Source organism: Bufo bufo, chromosome 4 (genome assembly GCF_905171765.1).
Source record: "Bufo bufo chromosome 4, aBufBuf1.1, whole genome shotgun sequence".
In the NCBI taxonomy this organism is placed as follows: Eukaryota; Metazoa; Chordata; class Amphibia; order Anura; family Bufonidae; genus Bufo; species Bufo bufo.
The window spans coordinates 567350449-567374124 of NC_053392.1; the positions used below are offsets into that span (position 1 = coordinate 567350449).

The 23676-nt window shown below is 43.0% G+C and overlaps 1 protein-coding gene across 1 annotated transcript in view; it reads left to right on the forward strand.

Annotated features, from left to right (window-relative positions):
* Window positions 1–23676, forward strand: part of STPG4 (sperm-tail PG-rich repeat containing 4) — an 85418-nt gene that overhangs the window by 24824 nt on the left and 36918 nt on the right. Inside the window, 1 exon segment of the mRNA XM_040430184.1 lies at window positions 8488–8542. Coding sequence (XP_040286118.1) covers window positions 8488–8542 — 55 coding nt within the window.

A 23676-nucleotide genomic window follows, 5' to 3' on the forward strand; every position in this document is an offset into this window, starting at 1 on the left:
AAAAATGAATATTTAGGTAATTTTGAAGTTTCTGATCCCCGCGGTCACGGACCGCGGGGATTAGAAACTTCCAACAGCACTGCAGCGATGGCCGATATGGGGGAGCCATAGGACCCCCTCGGCATTGTCCCAGGGTGCCTGCTGATTGATTTCAGCAGGCACCAAATTCCGATCACCGCCTGCCGCACGGCGGTGATCGGAAATGCACATGACGTACCGATATGTCATGTGTCCTTAAGTACCGGGACATCATGACGTACCGGTACGTCATGTGTCCCCAACAGGTTAAACGCTGAGTTTGAATATGACACTTTGCTAGATAGGGTATTACTAACTAAGCTTATTTGGGGCAGGCGAGTTAACAATTTACATGTCGACAATTACGCCATATGGACCATAAATTGTCCCTCTCTCTATGTAGCTATTAAAGGGAACCTGTCATCAACTTTATGCTGCCGATACTAATGCAGCATAAAGTAGAGACAGGTGAGTTGATTTCAGCGGTCTGTTATTTATAAGTTAAAAGTAAGTGGTTGCCGAGAACCAACATTACAATCATTGCAGACTGGGCCTGGAGAAGAGTCATGGCCACCTGAGAAGAGTCCTGGTTATTCATGAATTCCTGCTCTCCTGCCACCTGCTGATGACTGACAGTCTCCTACTGAGTTTTCTCCCTCTCTAGGAGAGAACTGCCAATCATCAGCAGATGGGTGAGGAGAGCAGGAGATTATGTATAACCAGGACTCTTCTCAGGTAGATGTGACTCTTTTCCAGGCCTGGGCTGTAATGATTATGATGCTGGTTCTCAGCAACCACTTACTTTTAGCTCATGAGTAACACACCGCTGACATCAGCATTTCTGTCACTATTTTATGCTGCTCTCAGTGAAGTCAGCATAAAGTTGATGACAGGTTCCCTTTAAGATATACACCACTCTGATGATAGCGGAGCATCTCTATGGAGGTACAGTATATGGATCTCCTTATGGCTCATGCACACGAACGTATTCTTTTTACGTTCCGTTTTTTTACAGGTCCGTATGCGGAGCTATTCACTTCAATGGGACTTGAAAAAAAGGATATGACTCCGTGTGTATCCCGTGTCTGCATGTCCGTTCTGCAAAAAAAATAGAACATATCCTATTCTTGTCTTTTTGCGGACGAGGACAGGCATTGTTACAATGGATCTGCAAAAAGAACGGATGCAAAATGGATGTCACACAGATGTCATCCGTTTTTTTTGCAGATCCGTGTTTTGCGGACCGCAAAATATATACAGTGCATGACCCCTTAGGGTGACGGATTCTAATTTCCTGATGTGGCAATGGAGGACAAACCTAACAACATTCCGAATCAAATCCTGGTTTTACTGCAGTTAGCTTCAATATCCCTGTCAGGGCTCATGCACACGGCCGTTGATCAACTGTTCCGTGCATTGGGAACCGCAATTTGCGGTCCCCAATGCACAGGCAACATCTGTGCGAATTCCACAGATGGATCGAGACCACTCCGTAGTGCTTCTGTGGGGTTCGTGCCTCCGTTCTGCACCGACTAGAGATGAGCGAATCAACTTTGGATGAAACATCCGAAGTCAATTCGCATAATACTTTGTTTGAATACTGTACAGTATTAGAATGTATTGGCTCCAATGAGCCAAAGTTATTACGTTAGTCTCGCGAAACTTTGCATAATAACTTCAGAAATTAATTTCTACTGTAAAAAACATTTCCCGAACTCGGGTACGGTTCCAAGTGGTACATTACAGTATTCAAACGAAGTATTATGCAAATCGACTTTGGATGTTTCATCCGAAGTCGATTCGCTAATCCCTAGCACCGCCCTTCCGGATTGCAGATCCATTCAAGTGAATGGGTCCGCATCCGTGACACAGGGTGCACAAGACCGGGGCCCGGATATTGCAGACCCGCTGTTTGAAGGCCCAAATACGGGCACGGCCAGGCAGCTGAGATATGAGGAGCCGTCCGCTGGGGTGCTTTATGCTGTAGAGCTGCTGTGTACAAAAAGAAAATATTCAATCTGGTGCACCTGCTTCCAGACCCCACACTCTTCATTAACAAGCTGCTAATTTATGCTGTAAAGTTTTATACAGCAATGCAGCTCAAGTCCTAAAATATAATGAAACACCGTAGAGGTGATTGCGGCATCCTGCCGTTCTCCAGCTGTCGCCGGCCTCCGCTAAACCATTTGACTGAAGTTTCCAGCTACAAAAATAAAGTTTAAATAAATTATCATGCTATAGCAATAAAGAAAACCAGGAATCTCTTTCTTTTAAAGTTAAAGGGGTTGTACGGGACGGGAGTAGAAAAGCGCCATACCTGGCCACAGGTTGTGTATGGTATTGCAGTTCAATCCCAATGTGCTGACGGTTATGGAAGAAAACACGCTATGCTTTTCTCATTATATACAATCCCTTTTAAGGTATTTAAGGAAATTTATTTCAGGTCTTTGGCAACAAATCAGATTAATGGTGTCAGTTTCAGAGTTTTCATTTTAATTTTTTTTTTACATTTTTTTATAAAGCTAAGACCTGATTGCTGTAATAGAAAACTGTCATATTTTTGCATTGTATTAGGCCCCTTTCACAAGAGCGATTTTTCCATGCGGGTGCGATGCGTGAAGTATATGCATAGCACCCGCACTGAATCCTGACCCATCCATTTCAATGTGGCTGTGTACATGAGCATTTTTTTTCACGCAGCATGTTCTATATTCTGCGTTTTTCACGCTGTCCTGGCCCCATAGAAGTGAATGGGGCTTCAGTGAAAAATGCATTGCATCCGGATAAAATTCATATGCAGTCCGGATGTAATGTGTTTTTCACTGATGGTTGCTAGGAGATGTTGCTTGTAAACCTTCAGTTTTTTTTCACCCGCGTGAAAAACACATCAAAACTGATTGCACCCACTCGGAAAAAACTGAAAAACTGAACACAATTGCAGACAAAACTGACTGAATTTGCTTGTGAAATGGTGCGAGTTTCACTGAACGGATCCTGAACGCATCCTGATACAATCCGTATCGTTCGTGTGAAAGAGGCCTTAGGCCTCATGCACATGGCCTTTGTTTTGGTCCGCATCCGAGCCGCAGTTTTGGTGGCTCGGATGCGGACCAATTCACTTCAATGGGGCCGCAAAAGATGCTGAACAGCACTCCGTGTGCTGTCCGCATATGTTGCTCCGTTCCGTGGCCCCGCAAAAAAAATATAACATGTCCTATTCTTATCCGCGCTTTGCCGACAGGAATAGGCACTATTAGGCTGCGTTCACACGGGCGAGATTTCCGCGCGGGTGCAATGCGGTAGGTGAACGCATTGCACCCGCACTGAATCTGGACCCATTCATTTCAATGGGGCTGTTCAGATGAGCGATGATTTTCACGCATCACTTATGCGTTGCGTGAAAATCGCAGCATGCTCTATATTCTGCGTTTTTCACGCAACGCAGGCCCCATAGAAGTGAATGGGGTTGCGTGAAAATCGCAAGCATCCGCAAGCAAGTGCGGATGCTGTGAGATTTTCACGCATGGTTGCTAGGTGACAGTCTATTCACTATATTATTTTCCCTTATAACATGGTTATAAGGGAAAATAATAGCATTCTGAAAACAGAATGCATAGTAAGTGATCAGTTGAGGGTTAAAAAAAATTAAAAAAATTAACTCACCTTCTCCGTTTGTTCGCGTAAGTCCCGGTCTCTTCTTTACTTCTCAAAAGATGAACTATGGGCCAAAGGACCTTTGGTGACGTAAGATCACATGCTCCAATCACATGGTCCATCACCGCGGTGATGGACCATGTGATTGGAGCATGTGATCTGACGTCACCAAAGGTCCTTTAGCCCATAGTTTATCTTTTAAAGAACTAAAGACCGGGAGAACTACGCGAACAACAGGAGAAGGTGAGTTAATTTTTTTTATTTTTTTTAACCCTCAACTGATCACCTACTAAGCATTCTGTTTTCAGAATGCTATTATTTTCCCTTATAACCATGTTATAAGGGAAAATAATACAATCTACACAACACCGAACCCAAACCTGAACTTCTGTGAAGAAGTTCGGGTCTGGGTACCACAGTCGGTTTTTTATCACGCGCGTGCAAAACACATTGCACACGCACGATAAAAACTGAACATCGGAACGCAATCGCAGTCAAAACTGACTGCAATTGCATTCCTACTCGCGCGGGTTTGCCGCAACACACCGGGACGCATCCGGAACTAATCCGGACACGCTCGTGTGAACGCAGCCTTAAAGGAACGCACATGGACGCCATCCGTGTTTTGCGGATCCGCGATTTGCAGACTGCAAAACACACAACGGTCGTGTGCATGTAGCCTTAGTTATAATAAATCTCCCCCAACTGAATAATTACTTCCAAAACTTAACATAGTTGCATATAATTATGAAAACATGACTGTTCTCTTCCGAAAACAGCGTCACACCTGCCCCGAGGTTGTGTATGACATTGCAGCCCAGCCCGATTCACTTACAGTAAATGAAACACAGTTTCTGGAAGAAAGCTGCCATGTTTTTCGAATCTTGTACAACCCCTTTAATTGTGTATTTACTGTGAGCTGCAAAATTATGATACTTTCCACCAAAATAATCTAGTCAAGTACCACCAGAGTCTGTGACTGGAGCTGCACCTCGACGCACGTTTCGCTCCTGACGAAGCCTTTCCAGGCGAAACGTGCGTCGAGGTACAGCTTCGGTCACAGACTCTGGCTTCCAGCATACCATGGGTAATTTATGTTTCGTTGTTATGCTTGGTTAGTTTGTTACCTCAGTGTTACTGTTTACACATAGCACTCTTGCCTTGCCTTATGCACTTTATATTTGGCTATCTGCATTTTCCAGACGGCCATCCGTGCCACTCAGGGTGGGCAACTCTGCTATGTGTGACCATATTCACTCCTCACTTGCATGCAGCATACATATGTTTATATGTTACTTTGGGTGAACTTACAGTTTTCCCATATTCATGCGGCTTTACACCCAGGGCTGTGACCCTTTTCCCTGTTAGTCGGGTATTTGTGAGGGTGTTGGTTTATGATCCCGCCACATGGGGCGTCTCACCCTCCTCTACCTTTGTGCCTTGTGTTATATTCTATGTTAATTGATTATGTTTCAATAAATTACATATATTTTATATGTGTGTTCTCTTATTGGTTTGTTTTGTTTGTTGATTTTGCTATAATCATTCCAGAGCTGGAGCTGTTCAATACTCAGGGTCACTAGTTGATGTTGCCCTTAGTTAGGGGAAAATAAAACTAGGAAAAAAAATAATATATATATATATATATATATATATATATATGTGTGTGTGTATATATATATATATATATATATATATATACACTCACCTAAAGAATTATTAGGAACACCTGTTCTATTTCTCATTAATGCAATTATCTAGTCAACCAATCACATGGCAGTTGCTTCAATGCATTTAGGGGGGTGGTCCTGGTCAAGACAATCTCCTGAACTCCAAACTGAATGTCAGAATGGGAAAGAAAGGTGATTTAAGCAATTTTGAGCGTGGCATGGTTGTTGGTGCCAGACGGGCCGGTCTGAGTATTTCACAATCTGCTCAGTTACTGGGATTTTCACGCACAACCATTTCTAGGGTTTACAAAGAATGGTGTGAAAAGGGAAAAACATCCAGTATGCGGCAGTCCTGTGGGCGAAAATGCCTTGTGGATGCTAGAGGTCAGAGGAGAATGGCCGACTGATTCAAGCTGATCGAAGAGCAACGTTGACTGAAATAACCACTCGTTACAACCGAGGTATGCAGCAAAGCATTTGTGAAGCCACAACACGCACAACCTTGAGGCGGATGGGCTACAACAGCAGAAGACCCCACCGGGTACCACTCATCTCCACTACAAATAGGATAAAGAGGCTACAATTTGCACGAGCTCACCAAAATTGGACTGTTGAAGACTGGAAAAATGTTGCCTGGTCTGATGAGTCTCGATTTCTGTTGAGACATTCAAATGGTAGAGTCCAAATTTGGCGTAAACAGAATGAGAACATGTATCCATCCTCTGATGGCTACTTCCAGCAGGATAATGCACCATGTCACAAAGCTCAAATCATTTCAAATTGGTTTCTTGAACATGACAATGAGTTCACCGTACTAAAATGGCCCCCACAGTCACCAGATCTCAACCCAATAGAGCATCTTTGGGATGTTGTGGAACGGGAGCTTCGTGCCCTGGATGTGCATCCCTCAAATCTCCATCAACTGCAAGATGCTATCCTATCAATATGGGCCAACATTTCTAAAGAATGCTATCAGCACCTTGTTGAATCAATGCCACGTAGAATTAAGGCAGTTCTGAAGGCAAAAGGGGGTCCAACACCGTATTAGTATGGTGTTCCTAATAATTCTTTAGGTGAGTGTATATATAGAACAAGAAAATCGGACTGCACTTCAGATGAATCTTCAGAAAAGTGTATATTTATTCAGCCATATGGTGGCAAAAGCGACGTTTCGGCTCGTACATGAGCTCATGTACGAGCCGAAACGTCGCTTTTGCCACCATATGGGAGAATAAATATACACTTTTCTGAAGATTCATCTGGAGTGCAGTCCGATTTTCTTGTTCTGTATTAATACATGTTCTCATTCTGTTTACGCCAAATTCGGACTCTACCATTTGAATGTCTCAACAGAAATCGAGACTCATCAGACCAGGCAACATTTTTCCAGTCTTCAACAGTCCAATTTTGGTGAGCTCGTGCAAATTGTAGCCTCTTTTTCCTATTTGTAGTGGAGATGAGTGGTACCCGGTGGGGTCTTCTGCTGTTGTAGCCCATCCGCCTCAAGGTTGTGCGTGTTGTGGCTTCACAAATGCTTTGCTGCATACCTCGGTTGTAACAAGTGGTTATTTCAGTCAACGTTGCTCTTCTATCAGCTTGAATCAGACGGCCCATTCTCCTCTGACCTCTAGCATCCACAAGGCATTTTTGCCCACAGGACTGCCGAATACTGCAATAGGGGTGATAGTTTAGAAAACTGGAGTAACATTTCTAGACCAAAGTGGTAGGTTTAAAGGGAATCTGTCACCAATTGCCTCCCTATCCACCTGTTAGCTGTGGTTCTCCTGATTAAAACGCTGTTTGTCTTTTGTTGATCTGAGGCTCTGTTCCTGAGGCTCTGTTCCTGAGGCTCTGTTCCTAATATGCAAATTATGTCTTTGGTGGAATGAGGACCTGGAGTGAATGGGGAGAAGTCTCAGATAGCTTGAAATATGCCTAATAAAGGCATGAAATACGCCTAATATAGGCATTTTTCAGTATAATAAATGACCACCAAAACCCGTAAAACAATGGTGCGATCGCATTTTTTCTCTCCAATTGTACTACATAAATAAATGTTTGCAGCTTTCTAATACAACATATGGAATATAAATGGTGTCATTAGAATGTATAACTTGTCCCACAAAAAAACAAAAAAAAAACCTCATACGTCTAAGAGTACTTTCACACTAGCGTTATTCTTTTCCGGTATTGAGTTCCGTCACAGGGGCTCAATACCAGAAAAGAACTGATCAGTTTTATCCTAATGCATTCTGAATGAAGAGTAATCCATTCAGGATGCCTCAGGATGTCTTCAGTTCAGTCTTTTTGACTTTTCAGGACGGAGATAATACCACAGCATGCTGCGGTTTTATCTCCGTCCAAAATTCCGGAACATTTATTCCCATTGAAATGCATTAATGCCAGATCCGGCCCGAGTGTTCCGGCAAAACGGATCCGGCATTGCGGTCTGCGCATGCCCAGACTGCAAAAAATGTGGAAAAAAAATAAATGCTGGATCCGTTTTTCCGGGTGACACCGGAGAAACGGATCCAGCACTTCAATGCATTTGTCATACGGATCAGGATCCTGATCCGTCTGACAAATGCCATCAGTTTACATACGTTTTGACGGATCTGGCAGGTAGTTCCGGCGACGGAACTGCCTGCCGGAATCCTCTGCTGCAAGTGTCAAAGTACCTTAAGTGAATAGAAAAAGAAAACATTATTGCTTTTGAAAGAAAATGAAGCTTGAACTGTTTACAACAGAAAGTGGTTCAAATACCCTATTAAAGCATTCTGATTTAATATAGAGGAGTCTCCCAATCGAGACCTTTATCTATAGGTCACAGCTGAGACGCTACAAAGGGCACAATTTGGGGATATTTCTATACACTGGTATCACCCGCATTAATATGAGCAACCTTTCCTGCATAAAGTCCTGAAATAACTCAATGACAAAATCTGTTTGTGCAGTTGCTATAACAGTGACCACCTGGTAGCCCCAAATTAAACAGGTTTTTTCAAAGAGAGAAATGTAGGGTATGGTATGAAAATGCATTAAAAGACTATTGACCTGTTAGGTATGTGAATAGCCATTGTCTGTGTGCTGCACCTGTGTGTGCTGTAATAATATTAAGCCAGCATTTTCTGTTTTATCTCTGCAGGCATTTTATGTTTCGATCCGCAGCACAGAGATTCCCCACAGTTTACTTTATTCCTGTAAGTAGTAAAACCATTACCAGTAGGTGTAACAACCTGCAGAGATGCATGACTGTTTAGTGCCAATATGTTAACAATGCCAATCAGGAGGTGCTGCTAGGAAAGGGGGTCCTACAGAATACATGTCCCTATCTTTCTGGTTCTAGTCATGTCTTCACATTCTTTGGGACAGTAGGCCTGGTTGCACGTTTGCCCTCCTCCTTTCATTATTTTTGGGCCAGTTCTTCACTATCTGCACTGCCAAATTCAAGGAAATCCTGTGCAGTACCTTAAAGATGTTCTCCACGAATTAAGAAAATGAAAATACTTAAATATTACTTTATTATAAATATATTTCCCAAACACCTTTCATGAGATATAATGGCACATTCACTTTTGCCTCATTTGACTTGTCGTGCGGGATGCTTGTTGAAGACTAGTAAAACGATCCAGCACTTGGTAAAATTGCAAATCTTCTCTTTGTTTCAGTACATCTAAACTTCCATATTACAATTGCCCCATCAAGATGAATTGAAATAAAGAGAAGATTTGCAATTTTACCGAGTTTTGGATCGTTTTGCTATTGTTCCATTACAAAATGCCCTGCTTATAAAAAGGAATATGTATCATTATTATTGATTACATAAAATGTAATAGGTGATATTTACTAGTATTGTCGCACTTTACACTGTCTAACAATACGAATCACAGTCTTAGGCCTCATGCACACGACCGTTGTTTTGGTCCGCATCCGAGCCGCAGTTTTTGCGGCTCGGATGCGGACTCATTCACTTCAATGGGGCCGCAAATGATGCGGACAGCACTCTGTGTGCTGTCCGCATCCGTTGCTCCGTTCTGTAGCCCCGCAAAAGAAATAGCACATGTCCTATTCTTGTCCGTTTTGCGGACAAGAATAGGCATTTCTACAATGGGCCGCCCCTTCCTTTCCGCAAATTGCAAAAACAAAACTGGGGCTGATTTACTAATAGTGTTGCACTTTGGACTGTCTAAAGATATGAATTAATGTCTTCATATTAGACAAATTTACTATTATAGTGCATGGACCTTTAAAAATGTGGAATATTGTAAATCTTGCACCAGATTTATGCTAGAAGGACAGATTTCACCCAAAAATTCTGTCCATGGACCAGATTTACGCTAGATGGACAGAGTGGTGGCAAAAATTCTGTCTGTGTGCCAAAAATTCTGCTACTCGAAGTTTACATCAACTATAAGTTGGTGTAGCTTTGCCCCCAAAATACTCCAAAATTTTGGCACATTTAGGCCACACCCATTCCTATGAAGGCATGCTCCCCTTGTCGGACCAGGCGCAAAAAGCTTTAGAAAGTGTGTCAAACAGTTGGTAAATGTGTTGCACCAACAATTGCTCATATTCAGTAGTAAAGCTACCTTCCCAGGGGTGGTCACATTGAAAGTTGAAACAAGTTTCCTGCATTGTGTGTATAGACGGTGTAGCAGGGTGTGTGTGGTTTATGGCAGTTGCAATAACTGAGAGCTAATGGTCAGAAGACTCCAGGACGTGATGGTGTTGATGCTGTCCCTGGAGACTAATGAGTGGCAGAGAAGCTGTGTGCATAGCGTTCCTATTCTTCTTCAGATAGGCTTCCAACCATACCAAAGACCTGACTCCTCCTTCTTAATAATAATGTGATGACTCTGGCGACCCTGACATAGTCTACACAGCAAAGCTGAAAAGAGAGCCACAGAAAATGCATAAAACACGAAGTGTCAGCTTCTTTTACGTCAACGTCCACTCATTTACCAACTGTTTGACACACTTTCTAAAGCTTTTTTGCGCCTTGTCCGTCAGGGTTTGCATGCCTTCATAGGAATGGGAGTGGCCTAAATGCGCCTTATAGTTGCTGTAAACTTTGAGTAGCAAAATCCCTTCAGTGTGACAACAGGAACAGTTCAGTTTTTTTTACATAAAAAATATATTTAACCCAAAAACATGATTGGAATAACATGTAATTTTCTGATGATACAGTACATTCCTTGTAATAAACCAAATTCTCCAGATGGTTAGGGCTACTTGGTACGGCGCAGTGTTATTTGCCTTGGCAGCGGCTGTCTGGCACTGGTTGCTAAAGTTAAGTCGAATGTCTACATCTACAACAAAGGTCAGCAGCACGCCAGCATGCACACTTGCTTGGCTGTTCTTGTAACTCCCATAGAATTGAATGGAGTATTCTGGGGGTTGTAGTTTCCGAACAGCTGGTGTGCTGGAGGTTGCTGATGCCAGGTCTACAAATAAACATTTCACTTGGTAAAATCGGGTAAAAATTATGTTAGCTCCGCCTATTTTTGGACCAGGACGGCACAAATTTGCCGGGACTGCCTCTGATAATCAGGGACATGCCTGCCAAATTTAGGACAGTTGGCAGCTATATAAATATCTCCCATTCCCTTACAGTGTCAGTTTTACCGAGTGTTTTACTATTTAATTTGTAATTGGTAAATAGGATTTCTCATCGTAAACCCAGTGTCGGACTGGGGTGCCTTGGGCCACCGGTAATATTTATTTTGGGGGCCCACCGTACAGATACATTCAAATATTACCTGCTCACATAGCAGCAAGATGCTACCAGATGATTGAATATGGGGGTAATCTATCAAGTTTTTTTTTATATGAACATAGGCTGGTTGAGGAGCTGTACAAGAATACATGTATGTAGTGCAGTAAGTCTACTGTGTTATGTGCCACTTGTCCAGGGGGTGGGAGACTAGGGGCCCACCTTGTTCAGGGGCCCACTGGGGGATTGACTTGTACTCCTGTGGGCCAGTCTGAGCCTGCGTAAACCCATACCGTACCTTTTTCTACATGGAATGAATTTGGCTCTTTTCAGTTCGATCCCCCAAATCCTCTTAATCCCTTTTACAATCTATCTACGTGAGTTACTCTACAGAGCTATATATCATCTACACATATTGACAGACTGATAGATATATTGGAAATCAGTGAATCACTGAACCCTGTGGCACCACCATAGATATAGAGGGTCATTTATCAAACTGGTGTAAAATAGAATTGGCTTAGTTGCCCATAGCAACCAATCGGATTCCACTTTTCATTTTTCACAGCTCCTTTGGAAAATGAAAGGTGGAATCTGATTGGTTGCTATGGACAACTAAGCCAGTTCTACTTTACACCAGTTTCATAAATAAGCCCCATAATATACATCTAGGACCTAGCCGGACTCAGATCTGGTTTACAACTCGCCTCCGCATAGACGTAGAATCCATTTGGTTTTACAAGACTGGTTTCTCAGAAACCAATGGTGATGCTATATTATACATTTATTTTATTTTTAATTTATTAATTTATAGTGGTCACAGGGTGAACCTAGGAACTGTATGTAGTCCGGTGCAGCATCGGAGCAGATTCCTAATATTTACATATTTATCAAATAGTTTTTTTTTACACAATAAAAGCACACAGAGCTATGGGGACTGGGTATTGCGGATGTGCTATCGGCCATCTAGCAGCCCATGTCCTCAGCTCTTTACACAAAATCCCGGTGACAGGTTCCCTTTAAAGGGGTTGTCCTACAAAAAAATATTCTATATTTTTCAAACCAGCACCTGGAACTGAATATTCTTATAATTGCATGTAATTATTTTTTTTTTTTATAGCCACTGAGTTATTCACTGAACTCTATCTGTACAGCGCCACCTGCTGTTTGCTCTTTTTTTAAATTCTCTGTCCAGCTCATAGAAATTGACATACGTGCTCAGTTCCATCCTTCAACTGCCACCAGCTGCAAGAGAAAGGACACATCCCCTGAGAAAGGACACGCTCCCTAAGCTGCCAGCTTGATATAAATCTAGCAGAACAATTGGAGCAATGAATGGGGAGATCTCAGGATCCATGTGACGTACAGGACTGGTTCTGAGTTTGTTAGAAAGAGGCAGTCATGCACTAGATTATGTATGATTTTCATTTTGTACATTAATCATGAGCTTTTGTCTAGCTTTTTGTACTTTTTTGACAAAACCCCATCATGTTGTACCTGTTGTAAAATCATTCTCATGCTCCCTGACTCCCTTTTCCGCCTCCTGGCTCCCTGTGGTCTTCTGGTCTCTGTCTTGTAAAACTCTGGACGGACGGGGGCGGGGCCATGTGCTTTGCAGTAGCCAATGACTGCCCTCAGCGCTGACATGTCCCCAAATGGCATGTCACTGCTGGATCACGTGCTGCTTGGAGACTCGTCACTGCTGAGGCCACTCATTGGCTGCAGCAGTGCACATGACTTCATCAATTTGCAAGTTTACAGGGCTGAAAGACTGATGAAGGGGACCAGGGAGCTGGAATGGACTTACTGGGAACAGACAAGTATGATTTTTTTAACAGGTACAACTGACTGCGGTTGCCAGTCCCCAAAGGCCGAACAACCGCTTTAAGGGTTTTATTGCATATATATATATATATATATATATATATATATATATATATATATAAAATGTAAAAACGGGCAGCACTCCAAAGGATAAAAAATAGAAAAATACTTTATTTACTTACAAAGGTCATGTGACGTTTCGGCTCTATACAGGAGCCTTCCTCAAGCTTGACAAAACATTCAACATTTTTTGTCTATCTGGATTGGCTTATATCCATATTGGGCCGGTGCACCCTTCATCTGTTTACATCAAGGACGGTGCTGCCATACTTTTTTCCTTTTTATATATATATAGACACATACGGTCAGACCTACATAATATGCATGCAGTAGTGTTGTAAGCACACTTTTTGTATACTGCCAAGCAGGGGCGTTTCTAGGTTAAAACATTCAGGGCCTGGGCCCCTAATGTTTTGTCCCAGGCCCCGAATGTACTGCCTGCCAGATAGATCCAACTGTGTTGCCATCCTCAGGACGGCAATACAATTGAATCTAATGCCCTGCGAGAGCTGAAGGACCTGTGATGACATCACAGTCCATGTGATCAGTTCTAAATGCAGTAGCTGAAAAGGACCTGTGATGATGTCACCATCATGTGACCAGTGCAGAGAGGACAGCTCAGCAGTGAAGAGAAGTCCTGGTAAGAAGCTGTTGTGAGGTCTGCTACATGAGGAGAGGTAAGTGAAGGGGTAGATTACTCAGTGTGAGAGGCAGAGCAATGTTGGCAGTTGTAATTATTTAACTGGGACTGTATGTTAGGGCTGAAGGGAGGGATGTTATTTACATTGGACTGTGGGGTGGAGTGATGTTATTTACATGGGACTGTATATTGGAGGGTGCTGGAGAGATGGTGTGATGGTATTTACATGGGACTCTATGGCAGAGGAGGGAAATAATGTTATTTACATGGGACTGTATGGTGGAGGGGCTGAGGAATTATAATTTCTGAGGACAGTAAACAGAGGAATATAACTACAGGGGGTAACAGTAGGGGGCAATATAAATACTGGGGGCACTGTGTGGGCATTATAACAATAGGGGGCGATATAAATACTGTGGCACTTCAGGGTGAGCATTATAACAGTAGGGGGTATTATAAATACTGGAGGCACTGCGAGGACATTTTAAATCTAGGATACATCAAGCGTTCTTATTACTACTGGGGGCTCTATAGGAGGGACTTATAGATCTGCATTATTTCTACTAAGAGCACTATGGGGGGCCTTATTACTACTGAGGGGTCTGTAGAGAGCTTTATTACCACTGGGATAACAATAGGGGGGCCTTATTTCTACTAGGAGCTCTGTAAGCACATTATTAATACCGGAGGGCTCTTCTACTAATGGAGGCACTCTTGGGGAGCACTATCCCTGTTGGGGGCACTGTAGGGGGCAGTATTACTAATGAGGGCATTCTAGAAGGGAATTACTATTGTTGGGACTATGAGGAGTACTATTAATAAGGGGGGCACTTATTTTTCTTCAGGATAGTATTTGGGGGTAGAGAAAAGTGAGGAAGCTAAGATGTCTGTGTTTCACACTCTGCAGAGACGAGGCGGCTGACAGAAGTTGTCCGGACCGAATGGAGAAGATGATGACAGAGAAGATCTACATCAGAGGAGACGTCACCTGGGAGGCCCTGGATGTTAAAGGTACGTGCTGCTGTATAGCTGTTTAGCAAGTACAGTAAAATGTCTTCAGTGCTAGTGTTTGCAGGAGGGGGGGGGGGGGCAATTGGTTGACTTAGAGAATTAGGCAATATTCATTGGGGCTTGGGCCCCGGATCTTTTGAGATCCTAGCAACGCCCCTGCTGCCAAGCCCATTCATGCCTCGCACACTTAGGGATTAGGTAAATAATGCATTGAAATTTTAGATTTGTTTGCCTTACACGGTTTAGGTTACATCCGCTTGATACGGGCGCAGTGTTTCCATGGCTCCCTTTTCCACAACCTGTTGTTTGTGAGCTTGGGGAGGATTAGGTCTGGGAGTCCCTATTATCAGCACTTTAACCAGATCAGATGGAAAAGTCAATGGTATAGCAGTCGAGTATTATTTATAATCAGCAGCACATTTAGAAAAGCTAAGAAACAGAGAAATCCCATTACAGTGATGTTCTATGGAAAATAAATGCCGTGCCTTACTACAGCTATGGCTCGTATCACAGAAAATACAAGTATAATTGACTAGTAATTCTCCTTCTAAATCAACAGTTCTTGTGATGCGATACCCTGTCTTTTCTTGCCTTTTTTTGGGCTTGTAAAAAACATTATGAAATTCTTGAGGTTTTTACAAGCGTTTTTTGGGGTGTTTTTTTTGTTTTGTTTTTTCACATTTTCTTTTCCTATATACAGTACAGACCAAAAGTTTGGACACACCTTCTCATTCAAAGAGTTTTCTTTATGTTCATGACTATGAAGGCATCAAAACTATGAATTAACACATGTGGAATTATATACATAACAAACAAGTGTGAAACAACTGAAAATATGTCATATTCTAGGTAAATATGTCATATTCTAGGTTCTTCAAAGTAGCCACCTTTTGCTTTGATTACTGCTTTGCACACTCTTGGCATTCTCTTGATGAGCTTCAAGAGGTAGTACCCTGAAATGGTTTTCACTTCACAGGTGTGCCCTGTCAGGTTTAATAAGTGGGATTTCTTGCCTTATAAATGGGGTTGGGACCATCAGTTGCGTTGAGGAGAAGTCAGGTGGATACACAGCTGATAGTCCTACTGAATAGACTGTTAGAATTTGTATTATGGCTTGAAAAAAGCAGCTAAGTAAAGAAAAACGAGTGGCCATCATTACTTTAAGAAATGAAGGTCAGTCAGTCAGCCGAAAAATTGGGAAAACTTTGAAAGTAAGGGCTATTTGACCATGAAGGAGAGTGATGGGGTGCTGCGCCAGATGACCTGGCCTCCACAGTCACCGGACCTGAACCCAATCGAGATGGTTTGGGGTGAGCTGGACCGCAGAGTGAAGGCAAAAGGGCCAACAAGTGCTAAGCATCTCTGGGAACTCCTTCAAGACTGTTGGAAGACCATTTCAGGTGACTACCTCTTGAAGCTCATCAAGAGAATGCCAAGAGTGTGCAAAGCAGTAATCAAAGCAAAATGTGGCTACTTTGAAGAACCTAGAATATGACATATTTTCAGTTGTTTCACACTTGTTTGTTATGTATATAATTCCACATGTGTTAATTCATAGTTTTGATGCCTTCATAGTCATGAAAATAAAGAAAACTCTTTGAATGAGAAGGTGTGTCCAAACTTTTGGTCTGTACTGTATATATATAAATTTCAGTTAGTTTCAGCTTAGGTTTTTGCACGAATACACCATCTGCGTGCGTGCATTTTGCAGAGCACTGTAGTGAATTTTTATACTACAGTTTTTGCACACACGCACGATCTGTGTGCGTGCATGCTGCAGAGCACCGATCAGTAGTGTGCTTAGTATCATCTGCATATTTTTGAGGTTTAGTTTTTTATTTTACATTTTTTTGGGTGTGAAACTTTTGGTCTGTACTGTATGTCTACGAGAAAACATCTTTAAAAAAAGCCACACCCAGAGCATGCAGTGAATCACAAAAATATAAAGGGGGCACAAACCGGAGGAAACGGTCTTCAAACACCACATTTACAAAGACAGGCTTTTTTAAGTCTTTGTTTCTCTTTTTGTGCTGCCTTTACTGGCAGAAGACAGGCCTAATTTATGACGAGGTGTGTGCCTAATCATGTGGCGGAAATACTGGACCAGCCCCCGGCTGGAGTACTTTTCCGCCAACACCTTGACGCACACTTTGCCATAAATTAGCCGAATCTTATTGCAGCGAAGGGGAAATTCTAAGCCAGTCTTAGTTAATGACCCCCAGTAGGTACACATTTATCCATGTATCACTCCAGGTTTTTAGGCTGGCCCTTGTTGTTCCCGATCTGATGTAGACTGTGTTCTTTCACAGCCATTAAGAATCCAGACGGAGGCCTAAGGTCTTATTCACACAGTCAGTGTTTGTGAGCCAAAACCAGGACTAGGCCACAAAGATAAAGTATAAGGGAAAGGTCTACACCTGTTCTGTGTTTAGAGCTGCACCTGGTTTTGACTCACAACCACTGATGAAAATCACTGACAAAAACATTGACATGTGCAGTGGCGTGCCTAGGGTATTTGGCACCCGGGGCGGGTACTTTCTCTGGCACCCCCCTTCCCCCCGCCGAAACCATAAGAAACTTTATTTTTACATTTAAATATACTGAAATATTTATTTAGTTTGAAATAACATTTTTTATCGCTAGTAAATAGAAAATTGCTGGTAAAGGAAAATTTTAAGGGGATCGGTCACCATGAAAATACAATGTAAGCTTGGTATTACACATTTTGTGAAGGATGGTGAAGAAAAAACGGCTGCACAGCTTTTATATATTTTTTTTTTTTACAGGTTCACCTGACGGGATGGATCATGTTATATTTTATAGAGCGGGCTCGAGTTTTCACTCATGTCGGTGCACCCTGCCCTGATAGCAGGGGTTAAGCTGTCAGTGACAGTCGGACCCGTGCCGCTGATCGGACGGGCACAGCTCCTGCACCTGCCCGATCAGCCTGCCATACCTGTAAAGCATTAGGACTCAAGTCACGTCCTGCAGTGCCCTACAGGTACGGCACTGGTATCCTACAGGTTAATAAGCCTGGTCCTTTCCCATCCATATTTGGGCCCCTTGTAAATTTCTGCACTGGCACTGGCTGGCAGCAGCCTTGTGACTCCTCAACACCTTACCCCCCTCCCCCATTGAAAATTCAAGGCAGCAAGGCCTTTAACTGAAAAAATACCTCTCTAGTCTGCACACTGTTCTGCCACTGTGACTGTCTGCACCACTCCTAACTGCCACACACCAAAGTGCCACTGTGACTGTCTGCACCACTCCTAACTGCCACACACCACAGTGCCACTGTCTGCACCACTCCTAACTGCCACACACCACAGTGCCACTGTCTGCACCACTCCTAACTGCCACACACCACAGTGCCAGTGAAAAAATTCCAGCAAACCGCCAATATGTTGCAAAATGTTATTCTTCTTTATTTCATGACTCAATTAATTGTTTCATATAACGCGTTTCGGCATATAGCCTTTATCATTGATAAAGGCTATGTGCCAAAACGCGTTATATGAAACAATTAATTGAGTAATGAAATAAAGAAGAATAACATTTTGCAACATATTGGCGGTTTGCTGTAATTTTTTCACTGGCCTACGTGGAGCGACGCTCCTTTCTGTTGCAACGTCAGGTAACACAGCGAGTGTTGGCTGGATTCAAGTTCACACACCACAGTGCCACTGTCTGCACCACTCCTAACTGCCGCACACTACAGTGCCACTGTGACTGTCTGCACCACTCCTAACTGCCACACACCGCAGTGCTTTTTGCAGGCTCAGCTTGGCGGCAGTGTATCTGCAGACACACACAACACTGGTGAGGTGGTCACTTCACTAGAAGGCACAGGCCGCACAGCACAGCCGTTTTCTTGCTCAGGAGCACTGGAGCAAGCGGTTACAAGGAAGATGGGAGGTTTTCCCACCTGGAAGGTGAGCGGCGGCCGGCAGCGAGCATACAAGTGAGATAGGCGTGAGCGCGCTCCCTGGCTTATCAGAGCGGGCACCAGGGGCGGATTAAGTATATCATAGTCCCGGGGGCTGTTTACCCATCTTGGGCCTCCTCTGTCCATTTGCCAAGACCGTCCCCTCTTTCGCATTGTGCCCCATATTTTTTTCTGGTAAATATTAAAGAAAACTATGCCACGTATATAGTGTCATTGCCCATTACCCCTAAGGATGCCAGGGATCTGGCAAACATTTTGGGGACAGCGTATGAAGCGATTTTAGAGGACAGCTATCGTCGGTGCTGGCCCTAAACCATATGATCAATGCGATTAATCAATGAAAAGGAAGCAATAGAGGGACGAGTGGTGACAATGCACAGAACCACATCCCTGGTGCAGGAGTGAACACAGAATAATACACTACAATAGCTCGCCGGTGTTTAGTGGTCAGAGGACTTTTAATGAAATAGAGTGGAATTATTATTACAGATTATAGGATAAATGTAAATTGAGGGCTATCAGCCGTAGGGGGGCCAGTTCTTATTTAGGAGAACCTAATACCCTTCAATTATCTAGGTCTGATTTGTTGAATTGACGTCTATTGTATAACACCCCCAGCCCCTCATAGTGTATAGCGTACAACACTCCTCAGTATACAGTGTAATACCCCACATTATACAGTATATAATATCGCCCAGTATACAGTACCCCATAGTATGCAATACACAGTATACAGCACCCTATAGTATACAGCACCGCACAGTATGTAGTAAAGTACCCTATAGTATACAGTACCCTACAGTATGCAGTATAGCACCCTATAGTATACAGTACCCCACAGTATGCAGTATAGCACCCTATAGTATACAGCACCCCACAGTATGCAGTAAAGCACCCTATAGTATACAGCACCCACAGTATGCAGTAAAGCACTCTATAGCATACAGTATAGCACCCAACAGTATACAGCACCCCACAGCATGCAGTATACAGCACCCTATAGTATGCAGTACCCCACAGTATACAGCACCCCACAGTATGCAGTAAAGCACCCTACAGTATACAGCACCCCACAGTATGCAGTAAAGCACCCTATAGTATACAGTACCCCACAGTATGCAATGTATAGTATAGCACCCCACAGTATAAAGCACCCCACAGTATACAATGCCCCACAGTATATAGTACTCCACAGTATTCAATACATAGTATAACACCCCACAGTATGCAGTATAGCATTCTATAGCATACAGTATAGCACCCCACAGTATACAGCACCCTACAGTATACAGCACCCCACAGTATGCTGTAAATCACCCTATAGTATAAAGTACCCCTCAGTATGCAATATATAGTATAGCACCCCACAGTATGCAGTATAGCACCCTATACAGGGAGTGCAGAATTATTAGGCAAGTTGTATTTTTGAGGATTAATTTTATTATTGAACAACAACCATGTTCTCAATGAACCCAAAAAACTCATTAATATCAAAGCTGAATATTTTTGGAAGTAGTTTTTAGTTTGTTTTTAGTTTTAGCTATTTTAGGGGGATATCTGTGTGTGCAGGTGACTATTACTGTGCATAATTATTAGGCAACTTAACAAAACACAAATATATACCCATTTCAATTATTTATTTTTACCAGTGAAACCAATATAACATCTCAACATTCACAAATATACATTTCTGACATTCAAAAACAAAACAAAAACAAATCAGTGACCAATATAGCCACCTTTCTTTGCAAGGACACTCAAAAGCCTGCCATCCATGGATTCTGTCAGTGTTTTGATCTGTTCACCATTAACATTGCGTGCAGCAGCAACCACAGCCTCCCAGACACTGTTCAGAGAGGTGTACTGTTTTCCCTCCTTGTAAATCTCACATTTGATGATGGACCACGGGTTCTCAATGGGGTTCAGATCAGGTGAACAAGGAGGCCATGTCATTAGATTTTCTTCTTTTATACCCTTTCTTGCCAGCCACGCTGTGGAGTACTTGGACGCGTGTGATGGAGCATTGTCCTGCATGAAAATCATGTTTTTCTTGAAGGATGCAGACTTCTTCCTGTACCACTGCTTGAAGAAGGTGTCTTCCAGAAACTGGCAGTAGGACTGGGAGTTGAGCTTGACTCCATCCTCAACCCGAAAAGGCCCCACAAGCTCATCTTTGATGATACCAGCCCAAACCAGTACTCCACCTCCACCTTGCTGGCGTCTGAGTCGGACTGGAGCTCTCTGCCCTTTACCAATCCAGCCACGGGCCCATCCATCTGGCCCATCAAGACTCCCTCTCATTTCATCAGTCCATAAAACCTTGACGTTTCAGCTTGTGTGTCTTGTTCAGTGGTGGTCGTCTTTCAGCCTTTCTTACCTTGGCCATGTCTCTGAGTATTGCACACCTTGTCCTTTTGGGCACTCCAGTGATGTTGCAGCTCTGAAATATGGCCAAACTGGTGGCAAGTGGCATCTTGGCAGCTGCACGCTTGACTTTTCTCAGTTCATGGGCAGTTATTTTGCGCCTTGGTTTTTCCACACGCTTCTTGCGACCCTGTTGACTATTTTGAATGAAACGCTTGATTGTTCGATGATCACGCTTCAGAAGCTTTGCAATTTTAAGAGTGCTGCATCCCTCTGCAAGATATCTCACTATTTTTGACTTTTCTGAGCCTGTCAAGTCCTTCTTTTGACCCATTTTGCCAAAGGAAAGGAAGTTGCCTAATAATTATGCACACCTAATATAGGGTGTTGATGTCATTAGACCACACCCCTTCTCATTACAGAGATGCACATCACCTAATATGCTTAATTGGTAGTAGGCTTTCCAGCCTATACAGCTTGGAGTAAGACAACATGCATAAAGAGGATGATGTGGTCAAAATACTCATTTGCCTAATAATTCTGCACGCAGTGTAGTATCAAGTGCCCCACAGTATGCAATATATAGTATAGCACCCCACAGTATACAGCACCCCACAGTATACAACGCCCGACAGTATATAGTACCCCACAGTATGCAATACATAGTATAGCACCCCACAGTATGCAGTATAGCATCCTATAGCATACAGTATAGCACCCCATAGTATACAGTACCCACAGTATACCGTACCCCACAGTATAGAGCACCCTACAGTATACAGCACCCCACAGTATACAGTATACAGCACCCCACAGTATACAGTATACAGCACCCCACAGTATACAGTATGCAGCACCCCACAGTATACAGCAGAGCAGTTTAGCACTCCACAATATACAGCACAGTATACAGCACCCCACACTATACAGTAGCTTACAGTATAATAGCATAACAGCCGCTGTCACCTTTTGCTGATGTAATCTTCACAAAAACCTCCACAATTATGGCAAACTTCTCCTGCAGCAACACTCCTGATAGAGAGAAAGGACATTTTATAAATTATTACCTCATAGCCATGTGACCAGTAATATCAATATGTTACTGGTCAAATGGTGATGATGTCATCCTTCCTTGCAGAGACATTGGGCCGGGCGCTGCTGCTCAGGCCGCACCCTCCTGTATAGCTTACAGCTTGACACCCGGGGCGGACCCCCCCCCCCCCCTCCCTTCCTTCTAGGCACGCCACTGGACGTGTGAATAAAGCCTTAAATGGGTTCTCTGGGCTTTTAATATTGTTGATCAGATCGGTGGGGTTCCGACACCTGGCACCCCCACCGATCAGCTGTTTGAAGAGGAGGCCTGCGCCGTGCCAGCGCTGCCTCCTCTTCACTGTTTACCTTCTCGCCGTCGTCTCTGCAGCGGTGAGCAGGTGTAATTACACCTAAGCCGTCCCATTCATTTCAATGAGACGGATCGCTCCTATACAAGTGTATGGGAGCGATCGCGCGCCTCCTCTTCAAACAGCTGATCGTCAGGGGTGCCGGGTGTCACCCCCGCCGATCTGATATTGGTGACCTATCCTGAGGATAGGTCATTAATATTAAGAGCCCGGAGAACCCCTTTAAGGTCCTTTTACATGGACCAATTATTGCGTCAATTATTGGCGATAAGTATTTGCACAAACTCTTCCCGATAATTGCTCTCTGTAAAGGTGCTGGTGATTACCCAATGAACAAGCAAACGGTCATTCATAATGTGATCATATCTTTCATCCGGCAGCCAAGATCACCATTTCTGGGCTGTTGTCAGTAACGATCACTTGTCCCATACAGAGGAGATGATTGCTGCATGTAAATGCAAAATCAGGCAATTATCAGGAATGTTTAATTTGTTCCCAATACTTGCGTGGCAAATCATCCCAGACCATTAAAAAGCGTAGAGCAGCATCAATCTTCCAATCTAACCATAATGCAGTGTATCGGTGTTGGCTGGATTTTTCCTAAAGAAGAACGGCCTAAAGGAGCAAATCTGCACCATGTGAGGTGAACCATTTTGGTTTTGGTGCCCCCCTCCATTCCCTATTTTTCAGCCTGTATTAGGTTTTATAACTGATGCCAGTGACATTTTCTTCAACTCTAATGGTAGTCTATGTCTGCATCTCTTTTATTTCTGTAAGTTGTTATTTATATGGTATAAAGTGCCCGTAATATGATATTATGTCTCTGGTGGCTCAGGATATATGATAATGAGTTTCTGCCGCTAATACCCGTGCAGCACAATCTCCTGTAACTTTTAACCATCAGCAAATGATGCTCTTTATTCAAGTAGAACACAAATCTCTTCTGGAATATTGCTTCTCTCACAATTTATTCCTGCATTCAAGGTACAAAGCTTCCTCTATTCCCTTCAGTGATGTCTTAGAAATAAAAAAAAATTCCCGTCCTTACTTGGGCGGGAGACGGTTTTCATTTTTTGTACTTCAGATCACATATTCTAATCAGTGCTGACATTTAACCAAGTGATATCATAAAGTGATTAGAAATGCAAACTTTTCAGGAAAGAAAAGTTTATTTAAATCTGTGGCTTGTCATTTTAGTTTTCTATCGCCTTTATGTATAACTGGATTTTATCGCAGAGAGATAAACATCAAGGCCTCCGTCTAATCTAGTAAAATGTAGTCCAACCATCTACTACCCTTTCCTCATAGAAACTTCTATTGTAAGAATAAAGCAAGAAAAAACAATGCAGCAAATTATGCATTACAGAGTATCGTCG